The sequence below is a fragment of the Leptonychotes weddellii genome, chromosome 9, assembly GCF_054177405.1.
Source record: "Leptonychotes weddellii isolate Sample4059 chromosome 9, ASM5417740v2, whole genome shotgun sequence".
Classification (NCBI taxonomy): domain Eukaryota; kingdom Metazoa; phylum Chordata; class Mammalia; order Carnivora; family Phocidae; genus Leptonychotes; species Leptonychotes weddellii.
In genome coordinates this window covers 74,708,620-74,732,671 of record NC_138377.1, presented here as the reverse complement: position 1 = coordinate 74,732,671, position 24,052 = coordinate 74,708,620, and the positions used below count along the sequence as shown (strand labels likewise).

The 24,052-nt window shown below is 46.9% G+C and overlaps 1 protein-coding gene across 1 annotated transcript in view; it reads left to right on the top strand.

The window, feature by feature from the left end:
- The window catches only part of EHD4 (EH domain containing 4), a 79,452-nt gene that overhangs the window by 9,198 nt on the left and 46,202 nt on the right, over window positions 1–24,052 (top strand). Inside the window, exons 2-3 of the mRNA XM_081830969.1 lie at window positions 10,089–10,265; window positions 19,837–19,934. Of these exons, the coding sequence (XP_081687095.1) occupies window positions 10,089–10,265; window positions 19,837–19,934 (275 nt within the window). The remainder of the gene's footprint in view (window positions 1–10,088; window positions 10,266–19,836; window positions 19,935–24,052) is intronic.

Here is a 24,052-nt window from a genome sequence, read left to right as displayed (position 1 = left end):
CTTCTCTTTATTTTGCTAATACTGTCAATCATCATTTCCTGTTATTCTTTCAGAGGAACTTTAAAATTACTTCATTAGATTCTTCCCAGAAAATACCATTGGGATCCATTTGTATTGGAACTGCATTTTATCTTGGTATTTGCTCTTCCCAAGCAGGAACACAGCATGGCTTTGACTCAGACCTTTTATCGATCTCAGAGAGGTGTGTGATTTACTTACATAGACTTCTATATACTCTATGTTGTTCTTAGGTATTTTATATTCCTTCTCTCTTATGAATCAGATTTTTTTCCTTTATATTTTCTAGATTGGTATTGCAAGTATGTGAGATAGCTACTGATTTTTATGCATTTTCGTTTTGTATCTGTTCATTTGATTGAAGTTACTCTGACAGCTTTTTAGTAGGTTCTCTTGGATTTTCTAGATAGACAGCTATATCAATTACATTCATGATTACTTTGTTTCCTCTGCTGTTTCATATTTGATTGTATTGGGAAGCGAGCATCTACACCAAGCTTCTAATAGTGATGACAATGCTTTTGTTACTTCACCTTAAGATGTGATGTTAGCTGCTGGTTTAATATTTTATAAATTAATCACATTAAGAAATTATCTGTTGGGGCGCCTGGGTGGCTCAGTTGGTTAAGCGACTGCCTTCGGCTCAGGTCATGATCCTGGAGTCCCTGGATCGAGTCCCGCATCGGGCTCCCTGCTTGGCAGGGAGTCTGCTTCTCCCTCTGACCCTCCCCCCCTCATGTGCTCGCTCTCTCTCATTCTCTCTGTCTCAAATAAATAAATAAAATCTTTAAAAAAAAAAATTATCTATTACTAGTCTTAAAAGAATTTCATTTGAAAGCACTAGAACAGATGTTGAGCTTCATTAAATGCCTTTTTACTTTTTCTTTTAACCAGTGTTCTATGGAAGGTAATTCTGGGAGACTGGTAATAGGTGTTCAAAAAGGGTCCTATCGTTAAGGAACTTTGGCAAAGGCTGTGTTCTGTAGCCTCGTCATGCAGCTTTCCAGTGCTCCCAAACCAACCTCAAGTCTGTTGTCTGGTTCCTAAATTACAAGTCCTCATGCAGAAGACACTTAATAGATCTTCATTGCATGAGCAGATGAATGACTGGAGAAATTAACAGGGCTATAAACAACTGGGAAGCATGTTGCCTTGGATTCCAGTGAACTTCCGCTCCCTTTCGTCTCCTTCCTTTCCTTCCTTTCTCTTTCTTCCAGCCTCCTTCCATAGTAGCATGGAAGGCAGAACGGAGCAGCTTTTGGTACTGGTATCAGTTAGACAGCAGGGTGCCTTAAGCACATCACAGCCCTGCGTGGTTGAAATGCCATTCATAGCTGGGAAAATCAAGCTGTGAAAAGGCTTTATCCAGCAAATTCCGGTTTCTTGATCCCACAGGATATTGTAGATTCCTTAGTAGGCACAGCAGTTTCAAAAATGATGTCACCTGAGCAAGGAGCCCTGGCCGTAATATGTCCATGATTCAACTAAAGGAAAAAAACAAAAAGGAAAATAAAAGTCAGGTTTCACACACAAGGAAGACCTAGAGTCTTAAAATGGAAGTGAAGCTTGGCCTAACTTAGTTTTTCGGCAACTTAAAGAGGATTGAAATTTTAAAGAGAGGGAGATATTTCTGATATTTATCTCAGCATTCTTTATAAGAGCCAGAAATGGGAAGCGATTTCAATGCCCAAGAGTAAGGAAGTGGCAAACTCAGTTGTTAGACATTCGTCTTAGAATAGTCTGCAGCTACTAAAAATTGTTTTCAAAGAATTTCTGATGGTATGAGGAAAAACTAAGGGTGAAAAATCTAGATGCAAAATTATTTAAACATTTTGATCCCAATTTTAGAAAGAAAAAATTATATTCACAGAACTGTGACTGGATGGAAATAGATCAAAGTGTTAAAAGTAGTCGTCATCCTGTGCTAATGTGGTCTCGTGCGAGCTGCTTACCTTGTCCTAAGCAGGGATAAAATGCCTGCTCCAACAACAGTGAGGGCAAAGTGATAAAATGTGTATGAAATGCCTTATAAACGGTACAGTGTGGTTTCATAATAATCTATTGTTCAGTGATGTCCAGGAGTGGTGCTTATTTGCTAGGAAATAATTATATATTCCTGACCGTTTTGTAAGACTTTTGTGATAACAAATGTTTGATTCTTCTCCCACTTGCATTTCTTGGGATTAAACACAAGGATAAACAAAGGACATCTAGATTCAACACAAATCAGAGTTGAAGGACTAACCCTTTCTTTTCATTCGCTCTCCTAGTGAAATAGTGGATCAGGTATTATCAGTAAAAAAATACATTATGTAAAGCTTTCCAACGCTTACTATAAACTGAAATGTGTTTAAACTCATAGCCCTGAATTTTAAAATAAGGAAATATAACTGCTTCTCCACGGCACTCAAAAGTTGTACTTTATATATTTCTTTCACATCTGTATGGCTTAAAACCTTAGTAACTGATACTCAGAAGAACAAAATGACTGTTGGGGATGGTTTCATGCTCTTTTTAAAAATGTCCTAGTCCACTGCAAGGAATTGAACTCTCAAAGTCTGCACAGATACCGATGTAGGCACCAACATTTCTAAAAATCTCATCATTACACAAGCCATTTCTCTAGGTTTTGGCTTGAGAATTTAAAAAGAATGCTCATAAAACACCCCAAATATATGCACCATCTTACTTTTTAGAGTGCTGATTTAATTATTGAATACCTACTAAAAAGTCTTAGATTTGTATATTTGTTACGAATCACAGAATGCGTTCCTGTAAATGCTCCTGTTGCAGGCTGACTCGGCCTCTCAAGCTCTGATTCAGGGCAGGTAGTGTTCTCACAGGACGGGCAAGAAATCTAGGTTCTAACAAACCACTTAATCTCTGTGAGCCTTAGTTTTTTCATTTGTAAAATGGGGATAAAAATAATACCTACCCTGTAAGGCACTTAGGATGAAATAGATTTATTCATATAAAGACTTCAGGACCTACCAAATCCTCAAAAGTTAGGTATATGGTAGTCCTCTTTTATGCGCTCTTCGACTTCCCATGGTTTCACTTAACTCACTGTCAACCGCAGTCTAGAAGCAGATGATTCTCCTTTTTACATATGGCGAGGTCGGTAGTAGCTAATGCGACGTCACACAGTGCTCGTCATTCACCTCACTTCACCTCACCTCATCACGTAGGCATTTTATCACCTCACATCATCATCAGAAGAGTGAGTACAGTAGAGTAAGATATTTAGAGAGAAAGACCACATAACCTAATTTTTTTACAGTATATTGTTATAATTGTTCTATTTTATTATTTTTGTTAAGCTCTTACTGTGCCTAATTTATAAATTAAACTTTATCATGTGCGTGTATGTGTAGGAAAAAACATTGTGCCTGTAGGGTTTAGGCATTCCCTGAGGGGCTTAGGACGTATCCTCCATGAATAAGGGAGGACTACTGTATTACTAAAATAATTAATGCCTTGTCCATGATTCCAAGCACAAGTCAGTACCTAGGCAGAACGCATGGATGAATACCCAGGGGACACAACATTTGCAGAAGTCTGTCGTTGAATAATATACCTTGTTTGTTTGTTTTTAGTCATTCTTAAGCCCATCTCTGAGAAGATGGTGCTTGAGTATCTTGAGGGACTTTTCATCCTGAAGATTTTCTTTTCCTCTTGACACAAATGACATTTTTTGCTAGGACGTTAAAAAAATTTTTTTCTAGCCTAAGCAATGGAAGGAAAAAGACACTATCCACATATACCCTTGCATGAAATCAGCTCCTTGAACCAAGGCTGGGCCAGTGTGCCCAGGAGCCAGCAGACAGGGACAAAGATATGTTGGGTCTCCCATCCTCCCCACCAGCCCCCTGCCCAACTGCTTGGAATCCCAGATGTCTGTCTTTTTTTTTATGTTGATGGCTTGGAGCAATCACCCCTGGAAGTGGCAGCCCTTTCTGAGAACACAGGAAAAGGAGAGCCGGGTGGAGCCAGGCACCAAACCCCTGTCTAACGCACGGGATGCATGTGCAGGGGGCTTGTCGACTGTGAGCTGTGGCAATAGTCTTCCCTAGTCTTCCTGTGGCCTCTCGTTCCTTTGAATTCTTGTTATTGCAGGTAACACCACAAAGTCCCCGGAACTCGTAGCTCTGGGAAAGCCTCTGATACATCAACATTTAACACAGTTGATCAGCCTCGTGCCTATAGGTGACACGTTTTTGTATGTCATACCTCAGAATCCACTCACAGTCTCCGAGGTTTCTGGTTTTGAACCTCGTTACTTTCTTTGCACTTTGTTCACGTCAGATACCCCGTGTCCTGGTTGGTCTTAGTTCCCTCACTGCATCTGACATGTGCCTGCCCACCTGGCTGTGTGACGTCAGTGTACCTGAGTTTCCCCATCCCCCGATGTAAAACTCTTCTGGGCAGTTGGCTTAGAGTATCATATATTAACTCATGTATCTGACAGGTCCTTCTTAGGGTGCCAGCAGCTGGGAGCTGTGTGGGACCCCAGCGCTACGGGCTGAGCCTGGTGTAAAAGCAAACGCCTCAGGCCAAGAGAGAGGAGCCCCAGGCTCCAAGTCTTGCACGGCCACTAGCAAGTCTGACCAGCAAGTCTTTGCCGGCTCTAATCCTCAGTCTCTTCACCTGTCGAGACATGGGGTTGAGCCACATGATTCCTAAGAGAGTTTGGGACTTGAGTTCTGAGTGTATGGATCACACCAGGCAGGAAATGACAACGTATCAGAAAAGAGGAGATGGGCCCACAAACAGCACCAATACCAGGTGTTCCCGAGGAGGTCCACAAGAGAAGAGGAGGTGGGGAGTGGCCAGAAAAAAGGTCCTGGAGTGCTCAGCGAGAGAGGACTGCCCGAAGGAGGTGACACTTTATAAAGTGACTTAAAGAGCAAGTAGGATAGATGGTAGAGATCATGAGACATGATTCCCTGCCAGACAGAGGGAATGAAGTAAGGGAAGTCAGGGTCAGGAATTTTAAGCCTGGAAAAGACTAATCAGGGAGGGAAGAAGGCCTAAAATAGGTGAGGAGCAAGAACCCCAGAGCTCAAGGCAGAAGGGGGTGGCTCGTGGGGAAGGGAAGTCATCTGGGAAGGACTGGGTTGTTGGTGAAGGCTGTCTAATGAAAGTGGTACTTTAGAAAAGCAATCTCATCTTGCAGGGCAGATGGGGGAGAGGGAGGCTGGGAGACAGCTGGACAGGACAGAGTGACCAGAACCCACATGAGGTGTGATGAGGAGGCAGAAAAGTGAGGGAGGCCACCTGAAGGAGGGTGTGGAGAAAGCCGGTCAGCCCCCAGACACTGGTTCAGCACCTACTTTGTTCCAGATGCTTGTTAGATGCTAGGGTACAGTAGAGAGCCAGACAGACGAGGGTCTCCCTCTCAAGATGCTCCTAATATCCTGGGACAATGACATGCCAACAGGAACATGGCACAATATCCACTCTTGCTAAGTGCTCTGATTAGGTTATGAGGGGGAGGGATGGGGAACCAGACTGGAGAGGCTTCTGTGTCAGGATGCTCCCCAAGGAAGTATCATGTGGCATGCAGAGATCTGGGGGAGGGTCTTCCCCGAGGTGGGAATGGCCTTGGCATATTGAAAAGGTGGCACAAAGTCCAGTGTGATCAGACATTCAAACACTCATTATTTCAACAAGTATTTATTGAGCACCCCAACCATGTGCCAGAGATTGTTGCAAGCATGTGGGAAGCATTAGTGAACAGAAGAGACTAAAAGCCCTGCTTTCCTGCAACATATACTCTACCAGGTGGAGGCAGGGAATAAGTCATAAATATAATAAGTGAATTTTACAGCCATGGGAAAGAGAACACAATTTTTTTTTCTAATTTTTTTGCTATTAAAGATAATGCTGCAATGGACATCTTCACACAAAAATCTTTTTCGTGTATCTAGGATTTTTGCTAAAGATAGATTTCAAAAAGGAGAACTACCCCCATTTTAAAGGCTTTTGACACAAAGTATCAAATTGCTTTTCAGTGAGGTTATACCAACTGATTATTCCGCTAATATACATAAGGGTGTTTATTTTACTACACCCTCACCAGAGTTGGGTATTATGAGCTCTTTAAAGTGTTAATACATTATGTCTTTATTGGTATCGCTTTGATAACGAAATTGAACACTGAATTTTGGCTTTTTATTATCTGCGGGAGAAAGTATCACTAAGCAGATTAACAAGGTAAACAAGCTATACAAGAGCCCTTCCTAGTTCTACTTCTCTTCTGTGTCTGGGACCCAAAGATGGAGTGATTTATCAAAGTCATAGTTCAGAGGCACCTTTTACTTCAAACTGATTCACATTAGCAACATACTTTAACAAATACCTGTCAAATATAAACCGAAATATATGTAAGTATACTTTAAAAATAATTTATTAAAGTTCTGTCTGGCAGGGTTGCTACTTGGGAAGTTCTAGCTTCTCTTACATTATGAACTTGAAAATAAGAAACACATACTCTTCTTGAAACAATTTCATACTTTAGACTTTTCATTGAAACCTCTATTATTCCCAAATTAGTGGGGTTTGTTGTTCTTTTATATAAACCTATATATTTATGTAAACATCAAAAGCAATTCAGGCTCTCCTTGGCAATGATGGCCTGACTTACACACCTTTATGTGTGAGTTACTTCCCTGCTGGGGACTCCCTGCTGAACCACGGCATCCACACACCCCTCCACCCCTGCCTGAGCCCCATCCTCACCTCCTGAGGCCTGGAGCTAAAAGGCCCTCCTCCTGCGCAGGCCTGGGAACGTGCTGAGAAGGGGCAAGATTGCAGAAAACCACCCAAGGCAGGGCCCAACACTGGGTGTTCCCCCAAAAGGTAGTGCTACAGTTCTTGTCTGGTTTCTATTTTATTGGGGTGTCTGTGAACATTGTAGGCTATCTTGCAAGCTAGCCATTGCTGTTAACATTGATTCCGTGGGAGAGTGCCTGTCAAGTTTCAAGCCAACACTTGGACCTGAGCCTTTTGTGAGAACTTTGTGTGCTGCAGGGAGCCTGGTGACATTGACTGCTGTTCTTCCAAGCCCAGGCCCCCCTCCTCGGTGGTCCCCCTTCCTCTGTCCCACGGATCTCCTGGCATAGTGTCATCCAGGCCATGGGGCGTGGAAATCAGAGTGGACTTGGGAGCGGTGTGATCTGGAATTGAATTCTAGCTTTGCTGATGAATGACTTCAGACTTGAGATCCCAGAGTGGCTGTAAAACCGAAATTCCACATTCCTATGTGTATATGAAATTCACACACTCTGTTTACACTCTGCAAGTGCTGGAGTTTCACAGAGCGTGAGATGCTATTGCTGGCTTCTACCAGTATTTCTAAGATTTGTGTGGAATTTCGTAAGAATTTGTAAATGTGAACATTTCTGCTCCTAAGGGTATTTACTAGTATGCTCAGTGCCTGAAAATGTTTTGAAATTTTTTAAAAATTAAATTTGAACATGTTTGGAAAAGTATCTCCTTCTCTCCCCAGCTTTTCTCTAGGGAGAACAGAGAGAGCTGGTGCCTTGTTGTTAGGGCAGCCCCGGGACCATGCAGGAAGCCAGTGGGGAGAACTCTCCTCCCTCACTTTTGAGGAGAAATAGGATTGCAGTGTCTATGGCCAGCACACTCTGCATGAGGGCCCTGAACTCCCCTTGTGCTCCTCATCTCAGAGCAAACCACTGGCTCAAACCCAGGTTTAAAACATTGTCTGAAGGGGCGCCTGGTGGCTCAGTTGGTTAAGCCTCTGCCTTTGACTCAGGTCACGATCCTGGAGTCACAGGATTGAGTCCCCGCATCGGGCTCCCTGCTCAGCGGGGAGCCTGCTTCTCCCTCTGCCCCTCCCCCTGCTCATGCTGTCTCTCACTCTTTCGCACACCCGCTCCCTCTCTCCCTGTCTCTCATAAATAAATAAAATCTTTAAATAAACAAAAAGAAAAACATTGTCTGGAGACAGCACAAGACCTGGAGTCCAACTGCCTACATTCCATTTCCACTGAAACACACTTATTGTGTGACCTTAGGCAAGTTGCTTAGCCTTTCTGATGCCCCGGTTTTCCCACCTGTAAAATGGGAATAATGTTAGTGCCCATTACAGAGTGTTATGGGGATTACACAAACAATTGTGCACATGGAGACCTTTGTACTCCAGGTAAATAACGAGCACTTGGTAAATGCTGGGTGCTGTTATCCGATCATTTTTTCACATTTCCTCAAAATTTAGGGGACATATTTAAATGTCATCTATTCTGGTGCTCCACAACTTCACAGAAATGTAGAAACTTTGGATGACATAAAAACTAGCAATGAAATCAATTAAATGTTCAGAATATAGCCGCTAAGATGGCTAAACAATTTCAGTTTTTTATTTTATATAGAAAACATAGGTGTCAGGGATGGCCTAATTTCTTATTCTTAGAAAGATGGCAAAATTGTGTTGGACAGTTGAGAGTGCAGTCCCTTCTGTCCCAGGAAATAAAATGACAGGTTCAGACCTAAATTTGATCAGTTGGGACGTTTTAGAAATAAACAAATAGTTGTTAGGAATGGGGAGCTGGAGAAAACTGTGCACATTCATACCCTGGAGCTTCTCTCCCAGGGTCAAGGGTCATTGCCCTGGCAGGCTTGGGACATGGCTCCGCCCTAATCACCTCCAACAGGGATTCCTTTCCACTGCTCCCCACTCCCAGACCTGCTCCCAGTCACTTTCAAGTGTTCTCTGAAGGTGTTGCCTTTCCACCTGTTGCTTGGTAATGAGGGAAATGTATTCCAAAGTATTCCTTTCTTCATGTTCCCCTCGGCTGCAAAGGAAGGAGGGAGTAGTCTTTGCCCTGCCCCGCCCCATTCCACATATGCATAAATACAGGGAAGTGTGTTTCTTCTTCATGGAAAGGAAATCTTGGTGGGGAGGGAGGGGCTCCGAGGGGCTTCAGCTGAATGAAGTGCTGGTGGTGGAAGCCATTTTCCATATAAAGCAGACTTTCCCCACCACTCTACCTCTGGCCGCCTTGCCCCACCCCAGCCATATCACTGAGCCAGTCCTTGGCCTGTATCCCATCAGTTGGTCTTCTGGGCCCCCTGAATAGGAACCATCAGTGACATTTGCTAGGCCCACCTGCCCAGTTGTGCAGGTTAAACTCCATGAAGGCACTGGGCAGGGGAGCATGTTGGGGGGTAAAATCCAGCTAGCTTGCTAAGCTGTGAACCCTGGTGCAGGGCTGTGTCTGCCCAGAGGAAGGGGCATCTTCTTCCAATTTGCACATAGGGCTAGTAATGGCCCTGGTGGTATCTAATCTAACCCCTCCAAGACACCCCTTCTTCAACCCCCATTCCTTATAGCAGCCTCTGTTGCTGCAGAATTCTTTGGAGATCGGCTTCTATGGCCTTTACCTCCAGGAACCCAAGGGAACTGTAAAGTGCACCAGGAGGATGTGCCGACCTCATTGATCACCAGTGACAAGGAAGGGAGATGGTTCATTATTTCATTCACTACATTGAGTGACCTCTGTGGGCAGGCATGGTGCTGGGTGCTGGGGCTATGCATCTGGCCATAGGCATGGGCCTGCCTACAAGGGCCCACGATGAGAAAAATGCAGTGCCCCTGGTGAGCACCATCATGGCTGCAGGCACAGGGTGCCCGGGGCCCACAGAGGAGGTGTGCCCAACACGCTGGAGGGATGGGGACACTTCCCAAAAGGAGGTGGGCCTGAGCAGGTTCTCGCAGAATGCACAGGAGCTGGCTGGGTACACTTCCCTGGGGTGGTGTCTATGGTGCCAATGGAACAAGGAATGGGAATTGTGCTGAGCAGAGGTATGTTTTTCAGAAGACCCAGGAAGTCTGCAAGATGCCTGACCTGTTACTAGGCCTCAAGGGGGAGGGAAGGTGGGGCTTAGGTCTGTAGATCTTAAGCTTTGAAAATTTGTCATTAGCAAAAGAGTAAAATGCCAATCATTCTCCTTTTCTTGGTGGTTATGTTTCTAGGCCCAGGAAGCTTTCTGGCCTCTTGCTTTGTGATAACTTGCTAAGTTTCTTTTCTGTTTCCCTCTCCTAGATACTTACTGGAACAAGATTTCCCAGGCATGAGGATTGGTCCAGAGCCCACCACCGATTCCTTCATTGCTGTGATGTACGGGGAGACTGAGGGCAGCACCCCAGGGAACGCTTTAGTCGTGGACCCCAAAAAGCCATTTCGAAAGCTTAGTCGCTTTGGAAATGCATTCCTGAATCGGTAAGGACCAGCAGCCCGCCATCTTTGGTCAGGTTGTTTAAACCTTTTCTTTGAATTCTTGCCAATTACATATAAAGTTTCAATAACAGAATGGAGCATGTCTATTCTAGAAGAGAGAAGATATAGAGAATATGCTTATTGTATTCAAATATTTGCAAAGATCATCATAGAAAATGATCATTTATTACCTATTCTGGGTGGCTTCAGAGGACAGAGCTAAGGCCCCAGGATTGGACATTATAAGGGCACACAGTACAAGGAATACATTTCTTTTTTTTTTTTTTTAAGATTTTATTGATTTATTTGAGAGAGAGAGAGAGCGAGCGAGAAAGAGAGAGAGCACACAAGCAGGGAGATGAGCAGAGGGAGAGGGAGAAGCAGACTCCCCACTGAGCAGGGAGCCTGACGTGGGGCTCGATCCCAGGACCCTGAGATCATGACCTGAGCCGAAGGCAGACGATTAACCGACTGAGCCACCCAGGCGCCCCTACAAGGAATACATTTCTAATATTTCAGCTGCACAGAAATGGATCAAGTTGCCTTGTGAGGAAGCGAGCTCCCCATCACTGACAATGTTAAGTGGCGGCTGGATGGCCGCTGCTCAGGCATGGTGTGCTGGGGACTCCTGTACTGAGAACTTAGCCCAGAGGACCCTTGGGGTTCGCCTGACCCCCAGATTCAGCCTGTTGATTATTCCAGGACAGGTCACCTCACCTGCCTGGCTGCCTCTTATGCTTCTCACTCCCATGCTGTGAGCTTCTTCCTTATTCATTAAGGCTGGGCAGGGGAAATAGAGGCAAAACAATACAAAAAGTTAAATTTGTGACTTGGTCATTCTATGACAGAAGTAAAGTTGTGGGATGGCTGAGGTTCTGTCTTAGCTGGAGCTGTGTTTCGTTTGTACTACCCTATACTCTCTCCCCGGGGCTCCCAATGAAACAGGGGGGTGTGGATGCAGGGCACCTGCCCTCTTGGACTGACCTGCCATCCCCTCCCTCTCCTTCCTCCTCTTTGCTACTCCCAGCTTTTTTTGTTTTTTTAAACTTTTTTCTCTTTCTTCTCTCCTGCCCTACCCCTCGCCCCTCCATTCCCCTCTTTTATGAGTCTCTTGCTTTACACCAGTTACTCTGGGGGTGTGGGCTGTGGGGGTGCAAAGCCAGGGAGGGGTCATCCAAACAAAAGAAACTTTTTAAATGGTTTAAAAAATAGAAACGGATCCTCCCAGCCATCTGCCGTCCTCCCAGAGGCTGAGATGTCTCATCACACAACTCCGGGGGGGCGCCATTCACAAGGACGAGGGGAAGAATGTTGTGTCCAGGCACTGTGCAGTGGCTCTGCCGAGGGCATCCCAGGCAACCTCCAGAGCTGCCTCTGGGAGAAACCGGACTCGAAGGGCTTTTTTATGCTCTTATCATAAATCGAAGGAGGCATCCAAATGGCAGCCAGGGAATATGGCAGTAGGATGAACAGAAATGCAGAGATGATGTAGATGGAGTCACAGAGAAATCCCATCTTGCTGCTCACAGTGATTTGCAGAATACTGTCCAGATGATTTTTTTCCACCTGCAGGATGCTCTCGGGGAGGAGTTTCCTCCCCATCTCCAGAGCGGCTTTGGTTGGCACCAGAGCCTCTCCTGTGGGAGAAGTAGGGGTTGAGCCCAGGCGGAAGAACATCAGGTCTCCTGAGACAATTGAGGGGAAGTGGGACAAAAAGCTCCCCCATCAGGGCCTCCGGGGAGCCCTGGTCATGGAGCAGGCAATAGCCAGTCTTCCTGTCCCAAGATGGGCCTTGGAAGGTTCCAGAGGCCTGGAAAGTGCAGGGCACAAGGTCCTTCTCCATGAGAGACTGGCTTGGAATCCCATGGTTTCATTACCACTGCCTTGAGTCTTACTCTCTTTTTGCCGGACAAAGGCTTAAAAAAGAAATAAGCTGCCACTTTTTTCAAATTCCTATTTTGTGAAGTCCACATTCACAAGGGGAAACCCTGGAAGAATGGCTGTCGGCTTGTTTTCTTTTGGCAGATGATTTACTTCCCTGACAAATCTTTTTTCAAATGCGAAAGATACAGCAGATGAGTATGGAAAAGAAGCATTTAAGAAAATTCCAAGGGGCCCTTGGGTGGCTCAATCGTTAAGCGTCTGCCTTCGGCTCAGGTCATAGTCCCAGGGTTCTGGGATCAACTCCCGCATCAGGCTCCCTGCTCAGCGGGATGTCTGCTTCTCCCTCTCCCACTCCCCTGCTTGTGTTCCCTCTCTCGCACTGTGTCTCTCTCTGTCAAATAAATAAATAAAATCTTAAAAAAAAAAAAAAAGAAAATTTCGGTTGGTGAGGCTCATTATCTGGGATCTAAAACTTGCTGAAAATAATCCATGCATTATATAATCAAGCGTTAATTGAGAATACATAGAAAAATATTAGCAAATAATTATATGGCATTTACTGTGTGTGAGATAGAGTTCTAGACTTTACTTGTATATTAGCTCTAAATCCTCAGCAAACCCCTGTGACCTAGGTGCTGCTCTTACCCCCAAGGTAGACAGGAGGAGTTGATGCATAGAAGTTAATTTAACTTCCACTCAAATTGGAACTCAGGCCACGTGGCCCACAGTCCCTACTAGTGACCACTGGACCGCCGAAGGGCTTGACACTTGGACTGAGAATCACTGCCTACTGCCCTTTATATAACTTTGAAGGCTGTCCTTAATGTAGCCCATGAACAACGATGATAAAGGTGATGATTTTTGTCCCCAACTATAGATTAATAATTTCATACACACTCCTTTTTCTGGGTTAATAAGACAATGCTACAATGGCCATTTGACAGGTGAGAAAACTGAGAGCAAAGAAGTAAAATGACTTACCCAAGAAAAGGCAGAGCCAATATTAGAATTCAGTTTCTTCTTCCCTTCTGTCTACCACCCTGCACCTCCTGGAGCACTGGCAGAGAAGAGTTTCTGTTCTAGCCATGCTGGTGGCCACGCACACGTGAGGCTCACGTGTAAGGGACGTGCCTCATCACACCTAAGAGTAAACAGCATGACTAAGTCATATCCACCCAACGCTGCTGTTGTTTCTCCCAGTGCTTACATAAGAAAAAAGTCAATTAGTGTAGGGCGCTCGAACATGTGTATGGAATTATAGTGTCCCTGTGGGAACACCAGCGGGGCTAGCTCGAAAGGCAGGCAAACTCCTCTTTACATAGCATACTTTCTGGGAACCAGGTCCAAATACAGTACTTAATAGGAATGGGAATTGGTTGTCTGCAGGGGAGAACTTTCTCCCCCCACCACCGAGCAACCACCAGTCACCCCTGGGATAGGTCTCATTACCCTGGCCCTCTCATTACAGGGCATTGGCTTGAGGCTCTGCCCCCAGGGCATTTTTCAAAGAGCTTAGTACTTCACAAGGTGGTACCAGGTGACACCTGGAGGGTGTCAACCTTGAAGCATTAGGCAAACCCGTGCAGCCTGATTTTCAACGTGGAAGGATGGTTTCTAAGTAACAGAGGGTCTAGGGAGCAGTTCTGAGAAAAGAAGACAAATTCCCAAAAAGGCAGCTTCAAATTATAGAATTCCACACTTGAACAATCAAAGGAGTTGAGTCTAGAACAAAAAGTTCTATGGAAACAACGTTAATGCGGCATTCCAGAACTCCACCATGCTACCTTGCTTTTTTTTTTTTTAACTTTTTTTTTTTAAAGATTTTATTTATTTATTTGACAGAGAGAGACACAGTAGAGAGGGAACACAAGCAGGGGGAATGGGAGAGGGAGAAGCAGGCTTCCCGCGGAGCAGGGAGCCTGATGCGGGGCTCAATCCCAAGACCCTGGGATCATGACCCGAGCCGAAGGCAGACGCTTAACGACTGAGCCACCCAGGCGCCCCCATGCTACCTTGCTTTTGAGAGGAATTCCACAGTCGGGCCTGTCTTGGAGCTGGTCTGTGGGAATGTGGTCACTGAGCCTCCACAGTCTGTTACCAGGAGGCAGTTCCAGCTCACGCAGGAGGAGATGGATGACCAGCAGCGCCCCCCTGAAGACACAAGGCCTGGGAGGCTCTGCGTATCTTGGTCAGTTCCAGAAGTGTCAGGACTGGCTCTGACATTTCCCCTCAGCAATCTGCTTTTGAACTGGATGTTATGTTTCTCCCTCAGTCTGCTTTTCTAAACATGGTAGTCCTTTTTTTTTTTTAATCCAGATAGCTGCAGGCATTGTTTAGTTTAGGATCTAGTTTAATTTTAAATCGTAGTCATCCACAGAAGAAATTCTTAATCTCATCTCCTCCTTGCCTCTGTTTCCTTTTGAAAAATAACTTTAACCAGTGGCCCTGGGGATTGAAATTTTGAAACTTTCTTTCAAGCTGAAGGAATCTGAATGGTACTTCCAGCGCACCTGTCCTTTTAGCCAGGCATGATGACAGCGATGATAAAATACAGACCCACTGTCTCATGTTGGTGTGAAGATTTAGCAATAATAGAATACATATGTGTATTTTGGGACTTACACTCTGCCACCTCTCTGTAATTAAATGAAGCTTTAGTAATAGGCTTTTTTTTATATTAATATTACAGTCACTGAGGACCATTGGGATTTTTTTAACTGGCTTCCTACAAGCATACCGCATCAGTGCAGACACATGCGAGCTCCGTCAGCTAATTTAGATGCAGAGATGAAGGAAAAGATGCTTTTGCCAAGAGTCACCAGCAAATTTGTTACTTTCTTTTTAATCTGAGTGATGAGCTGGTCCTGTTTGTTTATTTGTTCATTTTGTGGTGTGTTTATCCGTAATAACCCCCCTGAAGCTCTTCCCATTAATCTTCAAGCTCAGGATTTGTGGTGGCTGCCAGCTCATTAACCATTGTTGTTCACTGGCAGCTGCCTCCACGGTCCTGGTCCTGACAGTCCAGAAAACCAGCTTTACCCGCTGCACTTGGGCAGAACTTCCCAGCACCGGGGCCTTGCTGTTCCCCACTGTGGCCGTCAGGACCGAGAGGCTTTGGTTTAGAAAAGTACCTGTTTGTGTTGCAGCACATGAAAGTGCCCATATTCAGCCAGCCTTGACTTGTAACAGTGGTGTTGCTATAAGATTCGATCTAAGGGGGTAGCTGTGGGCTTCCTATAGTCTGGATGTGAAATTAAATTCCCCCTGGGCAGGGAAGGTTCGATCAGCCATTTGTGGCAGGACCATGTAATGATAATGGTTGTCAAAGTCTTTTTGTGTATCGCGTGCTCTTTACTGTGCTATCTTAGGAAGTCATGTCCTCTGTCTGGTCTCTCTCTAATTATTCTGTGAGCTGGGGTTGAAGGAGGTGCTTTGAAGCTGCACCCTACTCTGTCCGTCGTAAGCATCCGATGTGATCCGAACCTGATGGTTCGGGCTGGTAGAATTGCTCAGATCCCTAGAGCTCGCAGTGTGAGTGAGCAAGGTCTGGCTCCTGGCACCTCTGCCCTCCAGCAGTGGGCTGAGAGCACGTCACAAGGGAGCCTCCAGGTGCGGAGTTCCAGGGCTGTGGCACGTCACTCCCTCGTTGGGGGATGTTGCCCTTTGTGATAAGGTACACAGCAGTGGTTCAGATGCACAAAATGGTGGTAGCAGCCTAGTAGTCAAAAACCCAGGCCCGAGTCCAGACTGCTGGGTTAGCATCCCAGCTCCATCACTTACCAGCCATGTGACTTGGCACGTTGTGATATGTGCCCCTCTGCGCCCCAGTCTCCTCCCGTGTAAATGGCAGCACATAGCCCCTACCTCTCAGGTTGTGGCAAGGATTGAGTGAGTTAAAATGTATACAGAAAGTGTTTAAAGCAGTGTTTAGACACATAGTAGGTGGGCAGAAAATGTGTCATTTTATTATTACTGTACCTGCTGGATATCCCTACATTGTTTGGAAATCAAAAGCAGCGTGAAGGTACTGCCTGGTTCTTCTAAAATGTTGATCATCAAATTGGAATGTTAGCATTTAGAGGCAATTTTAAAATCCCTGCTCCTCTCGGGGCGCCTGGGTGGCTCAGTCATTAAGCGTCTGCCTTCGGCTCAGGTCATGGTCCCAGGGTCCTGGGATCGAGCCCCGCATCGGGCTCCCTGCTCTGGGGGAAGCCTGCTTCTCCGTCTCCCACTCCCCCTGCTTGTGTTCCTGCTCTCACTATCTCTCTCTCTGTCAAATAAATAAACAAAATCTTTAAAAAATAAAATAAAAAAATCAAATCAAATCAAATCCCTGCTCCTCTCACCTCCCAGTTTTATTATGCAGCAGGACCTTGCAGCCCAGACTATTCCTTGATCCAGCCCCCTTTCTGCTCCCCCTGAGCCGCCTTTGGGTGTGGGAGTAGCAGAGAATGGGGGTCACACGCAGAGTTTGTGCCCATCCTCCTCTCCTTTTATCAGAGAACAAGGTGCATCAGGGCAGCCCTGGGTGAGGCAACACTGCCTGACAGCTTCTGTGAGGCTCCTGGGCTTCACCGGCCACAGGTCTGCATACTTCATGGGAAATGTAGAAGGCAAGGGCACAAATACCCTTACGTTCGTCACTCTGGGAAGGAGGAGGAAATCCATCTTGGGACAGCAAATCTGTGCTTGGAAACATTTCAGCACACAAGCATAAGCAAGAAAAGCCTGACCTGGGGCTGACTCTAATATACCCAATAAATAACCTTGCCTTTCACCTTTCTTTCTTAGAGCATAAAAGTTAAGACAGGATTGCTGTAACAGCATTGCATTAGGATTTTTTCTGATTACAATATAATTATTTAAGAAAATGTATGTGTGGTTCTAACTCCTCATGTATGAGGCCTGCCCCCACACAAGGGTCTGAAAGCTGACTCATGCTCTGTGTTCCTTGCCACACCACCCCCTCCCCCCACACACACTCCTTGACCCCATACCCCACACCGCCCCCCCACCCCCTACCTCACAGACTTTCTTGCTTTCTTTCCTGGAGTGTGGCCTGGTTTTGCACACACAACCCAACCACCCCCTCTCAGGGTGCCCCTGGAGAGCTCCCTCCTCCTCTCCTCACCATCTTCCCCCGCCCCCGCCCCTCCCCTTCCTCCCTCCCCTTTCTCCCTCCTCTTCCCCCTCCTCACTTTTTCTGCAGTTATCCCTGTGGGCCCCTCAGCCTGCCCCCTTGTTTTTGTGTGGTAACGTCACCACATTCACCATATCTGACGGCATCTTGGCATCTTGTTTCGTGGCTCACAGATTTCACCTGATTTCGCCTCTGCTGTTATGTCAGGAGGCATGGGAGTTGCTGAAAGTTTGTCACTTTGCAGGACAGTTTATACGTTTTGGATGCCTCTATTAACTCCACACTAGAATCCAGGGGTTTTGTGTTTGGGAAAAATTGATATTGAGTGTGAGCTTGTGGTTTTGGAGAAAGGTCAGTCTCTCACAGGAATACTTAGTATAAAATAGTTTCACATATGTGCAATATTTCAGCATTGTCAAATGTCTCAAGCCATCTAATAAAAAGGATGAGATTATGATAAGAGACTGAATCATTACTGACAAGAAATGTGGTCTACCACAGATGTGCTCAGAACTCTGGTCCTACCTCAGTTCTAGAGCATCAAATGTGGTGGTTTTTTCTCCGTGAACTTACAAAGAATGAATGCTTAGTGATCTCTGTGCACTTCGTTCTCATACATCTGCTCTCCCCATGTTGGGCAGTGGGGTTTATTGAAAGGTCTGGAGGGTGCATGAGGGGTGGGAGAAAATCAGAAATGAGGGTTCTCTTAAATTAACCTGACCCTTTATTTTTAGTGTTTTGAGGTTTTTAACTTGATAGGTTGAGTTCAACTCAGTTGACATCAGAAATATTAGGTTGCCGTCTCCAGCCGGCCATGCATTCACGGTGTGACCTCAAGATGTCATAACGATTTTGGGCTTTAACTTTTCCAGCTGCAAAATGATCATAATATCTTTTCCTACACCTCCCCGGGCTGACCTGAAAATATAGGAAAGAATGTGTGGGAAACTTGTCCCGAGCACCTTCAAAGAAAGCTATCTTGAAATGTCAGTAATTGTACTTCTTGCTCAGGACTGCCCACCCCCAGCCATGGGGCCATGACCCCACCCTGGCCCGGGGGCTGTGCCATCCACGTGTGCACTGTGAAGGCTGATGTGGCCGCCCTGTCCTGCATTCCCAGCATATTTACTTTCCAGTGATCCCACCAGTTCCACTGAATGGAAGAATTGAGCTTTCACTGAGGGTTTTCCACCCTTCTGCCCACACAGATACAAAAGTTAGTCATTTACAATATAGGAGAAGGAGAGGCACTCTATAGTTTTTGCCTTAAAACAGACACAGCGGGTGCCTGGGTGGCTCAATTGGTTAAGTGTCTGCCTTCAGCTCAGGTCATGATCCCAGGATTGAGCCCTGAATCGGGCTCCTTGCTCAGGGGAGAGTCTGCATCTCCCTCTCCCTCTGCCACTCCCCCTGCTTGTGTGCATGTGCTCTCTCTCTTGCTCTCTGTCAAATAAATAAATAAAATCTAAAAAAAAAAAAAGACACAGTGCCTACCAGAGATCCACCTTGGGTGGATCTGCTGCCTGGGTGAAAGTATCAAAGTGTTTCCCTCTGCTACTCTAGAGTTACTCTAGAGTAACAGCTAAAAAGGATCTCACCGGTCCCCATCCAAGTGTCTCCATTTACACATAAGGACACAGGCCCAGAGCTGGGAAGCCCTTGTCCAGGGTCCCACAGCAAATTATTGGCAAAGGCTGAGCTGAACCTGAACCCAGTCTGCTGACCTAAAGGCCAAATTTTCCTCCCACGCCACTCTGCTTCCGTGGGGCTGAGGCCGGGGCAACTGACTTCAGGGGGATCGGGATGAGAAGGAAGAAATGGTATTAGGCAAGTGAGGGCCAAGGAAGGAGGCTTGAGATGCTCGGCCAGGACTCTCCCCCACCCCTGCCACTTTGTCCACTCTTAGGGTACCCCTTGGACTCCAAGGCACCTGGAGGATTTGGGGTGTTGCCCACAGGTGCTTGCCCCTTGCTGGGCCTGAAGCCACATGGGCACTGGACTTCCATGGTCACACTAGGGAGTAGGCGGCGCGGCTGGACAGGGAGCTTAGGGTACTCCAGCACAGTGGGGCAGTGACCCCGAAGGAGGCATGGTATGCCGTGGGAGAAGAAGCCCAGGACGCTTGGGCAAGGAGCAGCATGGAGAAGGGGCAGGTGAGGCTGATGGGCTTTGGATCAGTCTGACCTGGTTTTAAGGCCTAGCTCTGAGTGATGCTGAGTAAGTTACTTCTCTGATGTTAACGGGAATTTCTTCCTCAAGGGGTTACTCTGAGGAGCAAATGAGATGATGTTTGTAAAATATCTAAGTGTTCCGTAAATATCAGCTAAAATCAAAATTAACGGTTAAGGATCTGGTGGCAGGTAGCAGCAGGTACCTTCCCATACCTGCCCCCTGGTCCAGCGCCTGGTCCCTGTGGCACCAGCGGAAGTGCTGTCAATCCCCTGCAAGTCCCCACTTTAGGGACTACGTCAGTAACCTTGAGAAGCCAAGGAGCTCCTCCGAGCTCGGAGATGTGCAGTTCCTGATCCCACCTTGATCCCTTTTTTCCAGATTCATGTGCTCCCAGCTGCCCAATCAGGTCCTGAAGAGCATCAGCATCATCGACAGTCCCGGCATCCTGTCTGGGGAGAAGCAGCGCATCAGCCGAGGTCAGTGCCCACCCCTGGCCCACCCCTCCTCTGCCACTGCTGAGGCTCACCGTCGTGTCAGCAGAGGATTTCGGTCTCAAGGGGACTCTATTCACCCCCCCAGGATGCCCCCAGCAGCCCTGGACAGCCCAGGGGTCCAGAGCTGGAGGAGCCCCAAGAAACAACCAGGGAGGCATAGATAGCATCAAAGGTTCTGCATTTCAACTGAGAAACTTTCTGGAGTGTTAGCTGTAATCTCTTAGTTCCTCTAAACGCTGCCGTCTACCACTAGTACCCACCCCACGTAATTCTTCTGAGTTTGGGAGGGGACATACATTTCACTACTAACCATTCCCTTGGATGCATATGACAACAAATAAAGGAGATGAGTAGTCACTGCAAAGGAGAGAAGCCCCGCCCACCACTCTTCCTCCCTCCCCGGTCAGCACGCATCCCACGCTCATGGCCTCCGTGGCACACTTCCCATGCATCAGCCTTTGTCGTGGCGCCAGACTGCTCCGTATGCTGGGGATGCAGAAAAAACAGGCCAAGGCTCTGCCCTCGAGGAGCTCACGTTCTCATGGGGAAGACAGACATCGAGCCAGTTATCACGGGGAAATAGAAAGTGAGAACAGAGATGGAGCATATATCAGGGTGGAGGGGTGACTGGCCTGGCCTTGCAGTGTTGGGAAAGGCTCCCCAGTGGAGGCGACATCTGAGCCAAGACCTAGAGGGTGAGCGGGAATTACCTAAGGGAGGCCGTGCGGTCAGGGAGGAGAGACTGGAAGGTGTTCAGAGGAGATCTGTGGAGCATAGAAAATGCTTGAGAAGTGACGTCTGGGCTTCTTCAGCCTTCAGAAGGCTGAGCCATAACCATTTCTGGGCCTGTCCGTGTGGCTAAACAGATGGGCCTGCTGTCTCCCCCGCCCCCGCTGGAGAAGGGGCCCTCGGGGGTGGCCCAGAGGGCACGGCTTACTCCCAGTGAGGTAGCCTGACCGGGAGGGCACTAGGTCGGATTCCCGTAGTCACAGAGGCAGGTCAGGTTCTCCTGGCCCTGGCCCCTGAAACAAAGGACAGTCCTTTGAGGCTTTGCTGGGAGGGAAAAGATGGAGCAGATGACTTGCTGCTGTCACTTGTCCCAGATAAGTCTTCACAACCCCTTGAACAGCAAGCCAGTAAAACCACGTTTAGAAGTGCCAGGGTTGAGCGGTGATGTGCCTGGGATCACAGCCCCAGGTTCTGGGCAGGCAGTGAACTACCCCAGCACGCATGAAGCAAAAGCTACGTAGGCCGTGGGGACACTCCCAGGAGCTAGAAAGCAAGGTCCACAAGATGGGTAAAGAAAGGCTCTTGAGGCTTCTAAGCCCTCCTTTCTCATGGCATTTCGGGAATGCTGACTTTGCAGCCTCCATGGACTCGTGGAGAGCTGGGTCCTGCCTTGCTGTGCCTTTACCCATTCGGTCAGGGACTCTGTGGGCCATTAGGCCACCCTGAGGCCTCCAAGAACATTGCTTATAGAGAAAAACAGCGTAATTCTCTTCTTCGCTCATAAATATCTGTTAGTTTTATTTTCTGTTGTAAAAGTAACGTTTGTTGTAAAGGAGTCAAGCGATGAATAGGGATGTACAAAATCTCTCTGTCACAATTAACAATTGTTAATGGTGTGCTCCAGCTCCTTACAGACTTTCTCCTGCGCATGTACAAACACACCATTTTTAACCGAAATGCCATTTCCCAGCACATTTTCTACAACTTGATTTTTCTTGCCGTAATGGTCTATCACAGACAGTATTCCATGCCAGTATAGCCAAATTACTTTATTCCTCTTAACAGCTGCTTAATTTCCATCAAAGGGACATAACACCCTTTATTTAACTAATTTGTGGATATAGGGATGGTTAATAATTTTCTACTGTTACAAAGTGTGCTATAGGTAGATGTCGGTTTTGTATCTTTATGCCTCAGTGCCAATAGATTTTTTTTTTTCAGAGCCAGTTTAGGACCACTCATTTGGCCCCATAAAAGTTGCTCTGCAGATAAAATGTTTTATTTTAAGAGGAAAGTAAAGCAACTCCATGTCCCTCAGCTTTCCCAAGCTGTCCGTCTCTTACTGCTACTATCACATGGCCAATTCTAATCATCCATATTCTTCAGGGCTTCTCCTTTGCTCAGTAATTACGATTGTCTTTCAGACTGTAGCTCCTTTATAGCATGGCAGACTGCTTCTGGGAGGCTTTGAGGACCAGTTCTTTTTAACCCTTTATAGCAATCTGACTCACATCCTGGTCCGACTTATGATGGCATGCACTTACTCACATCCCGTGCACAGAAATAGTACACATGGTTCCAAGCAGTCGGTGCTCGGCGGCCCCTGCCGCCCTGACAGACAGAGCAGCTGTTGGGCAAGGACCAAGAGCTGCTAAGGATGACGGCACTCTGCACCAGGGCTGGCGTTCCCAAGCTTGAGTACCAGCCTGTGTTTGGGACAGTTGGTGGCTGGAGTCCCTCAGCTCTCAGTTTCAACACGTTAACTCCGAAGAGTCTATACTACTTTAAACCTGCTTCAACTTAAACTGTTGCACACAGTGCGGATTCCCACTCATCCTCACGCTGCTTCCATCCCTCCGGCCTCGTAAATCACGGCACCACCTTCGCCAGTCGCTTATGTCAACATTGGATGAGGGAGGAGATACAAATTGTGACCCCGCAGGACATTTGAAACATCTGCCATTGACTTTATTAGTGGGGCTCTGGCTTCCTTATGGGTGTTCTGTCTCTAAAAGAGGAAAGATAACAGCTGCTGTGCCTTCTGCTTATCCCTTGGTGCAGTTGGTGGATTAACCCTCAAGAAGCAGAGTCTCATAAGGCAGATCCCTCTTACACATCTAAAGAGTCTCTTTAGGTGTGTATCCATAATAGCAGTATGAGAACAGCCACCATATTGAGCCCTTGCTCCATGTCTACACTGTGCTCATCATTTGGGATTTGCTATCTATGTTAAACCTGCTGATACTCATGCACTGACAAAAACTCAGCCCTGGTCAAGTAAACCCCACTTGCCCTCCCTTTCCTGGGAAAGCAGAGCCTTCCAATGGATCGTGAGAGCCTTTTCCCCAGTGACTAGGCAGATGGGTGACTGAGCTTGATGTCTGGGGAGTGGACAGGGCAAACACTGTTGACAGGGTGCACTTGTGAAGCATAGGTTCAGAGGATGAGTGCTCTGGAGAGTCGCTGAAGGCTGCAGATGCCGTGGGACCCAGTCCACCCTCTAGCTGCAGGACTGTGCGGCCCTGGCTGACAGTGAAAGCATGCTGGACAGGCAGTGCGGCTACAGGAGGAGGTGGGGAGGGTTGGTGACTGCTGAGCCCCCCAGGAAGACTCGCTGACTCCACCACACCCAGAGTTCTCCCCATCAGTAGGGGACAGGGCAAATGGCAGGTGAGATGGTAGAGCGTTGCACTGCCTTGCGGGGGGTCGAATGAGGAAGGAGGGACTTGAACTTGGAGAGCTGGCCTCACATCATCATTGGCATTCCCCAGGCACCCCTAGGGCACTGCCCAGGTGTCCAGAGCTCTAGGGACCAGATGGTCAGTGAGGGTGTAACTCCAGGAAGGAATCCTGACGCCTTAGTGGTGAAAGCAAAAATGGGGACTCTGAACATGGGGTTCAGTAACATATCTCACCTCACCAGTGGCTCCGTTTTTCCTGGCTCATTCCTCTCGCTCATGATATCATAAGCCTGGTTCCTTTTTATCCGGTGCTGAGTAGAGGGGGTAAGTGTAATTACAAGGAGGACATAACGTTCACAGTCATGGCTCCTCTCTAGGCCAAAGTCATAGGTGATGGGAAGAAACATTTGACATTTCTACATGATAGTTCATATTCTGTGGTGTCAGGTTTGAGGCAAAACATGGCAGACTCAGGGCGCCTGGGTGGCTCTGTCGTTAAGCATCTGCCTTCGGCTCAGGTCATGATTCCAGGGTCCTGGGATGGAGCCCCGCATCGGGCTCCCTGCTCGGCCGGGAGCCTGCTTCTCCCTCTCCCACTCCTCCTGCTTGTGTTCCCTCTCTCACTGTGTCTCTCTCTGTCAAATAAATAAAATCTTAAAAAAAAAAAAAAACAAACAAACATGGCAGACT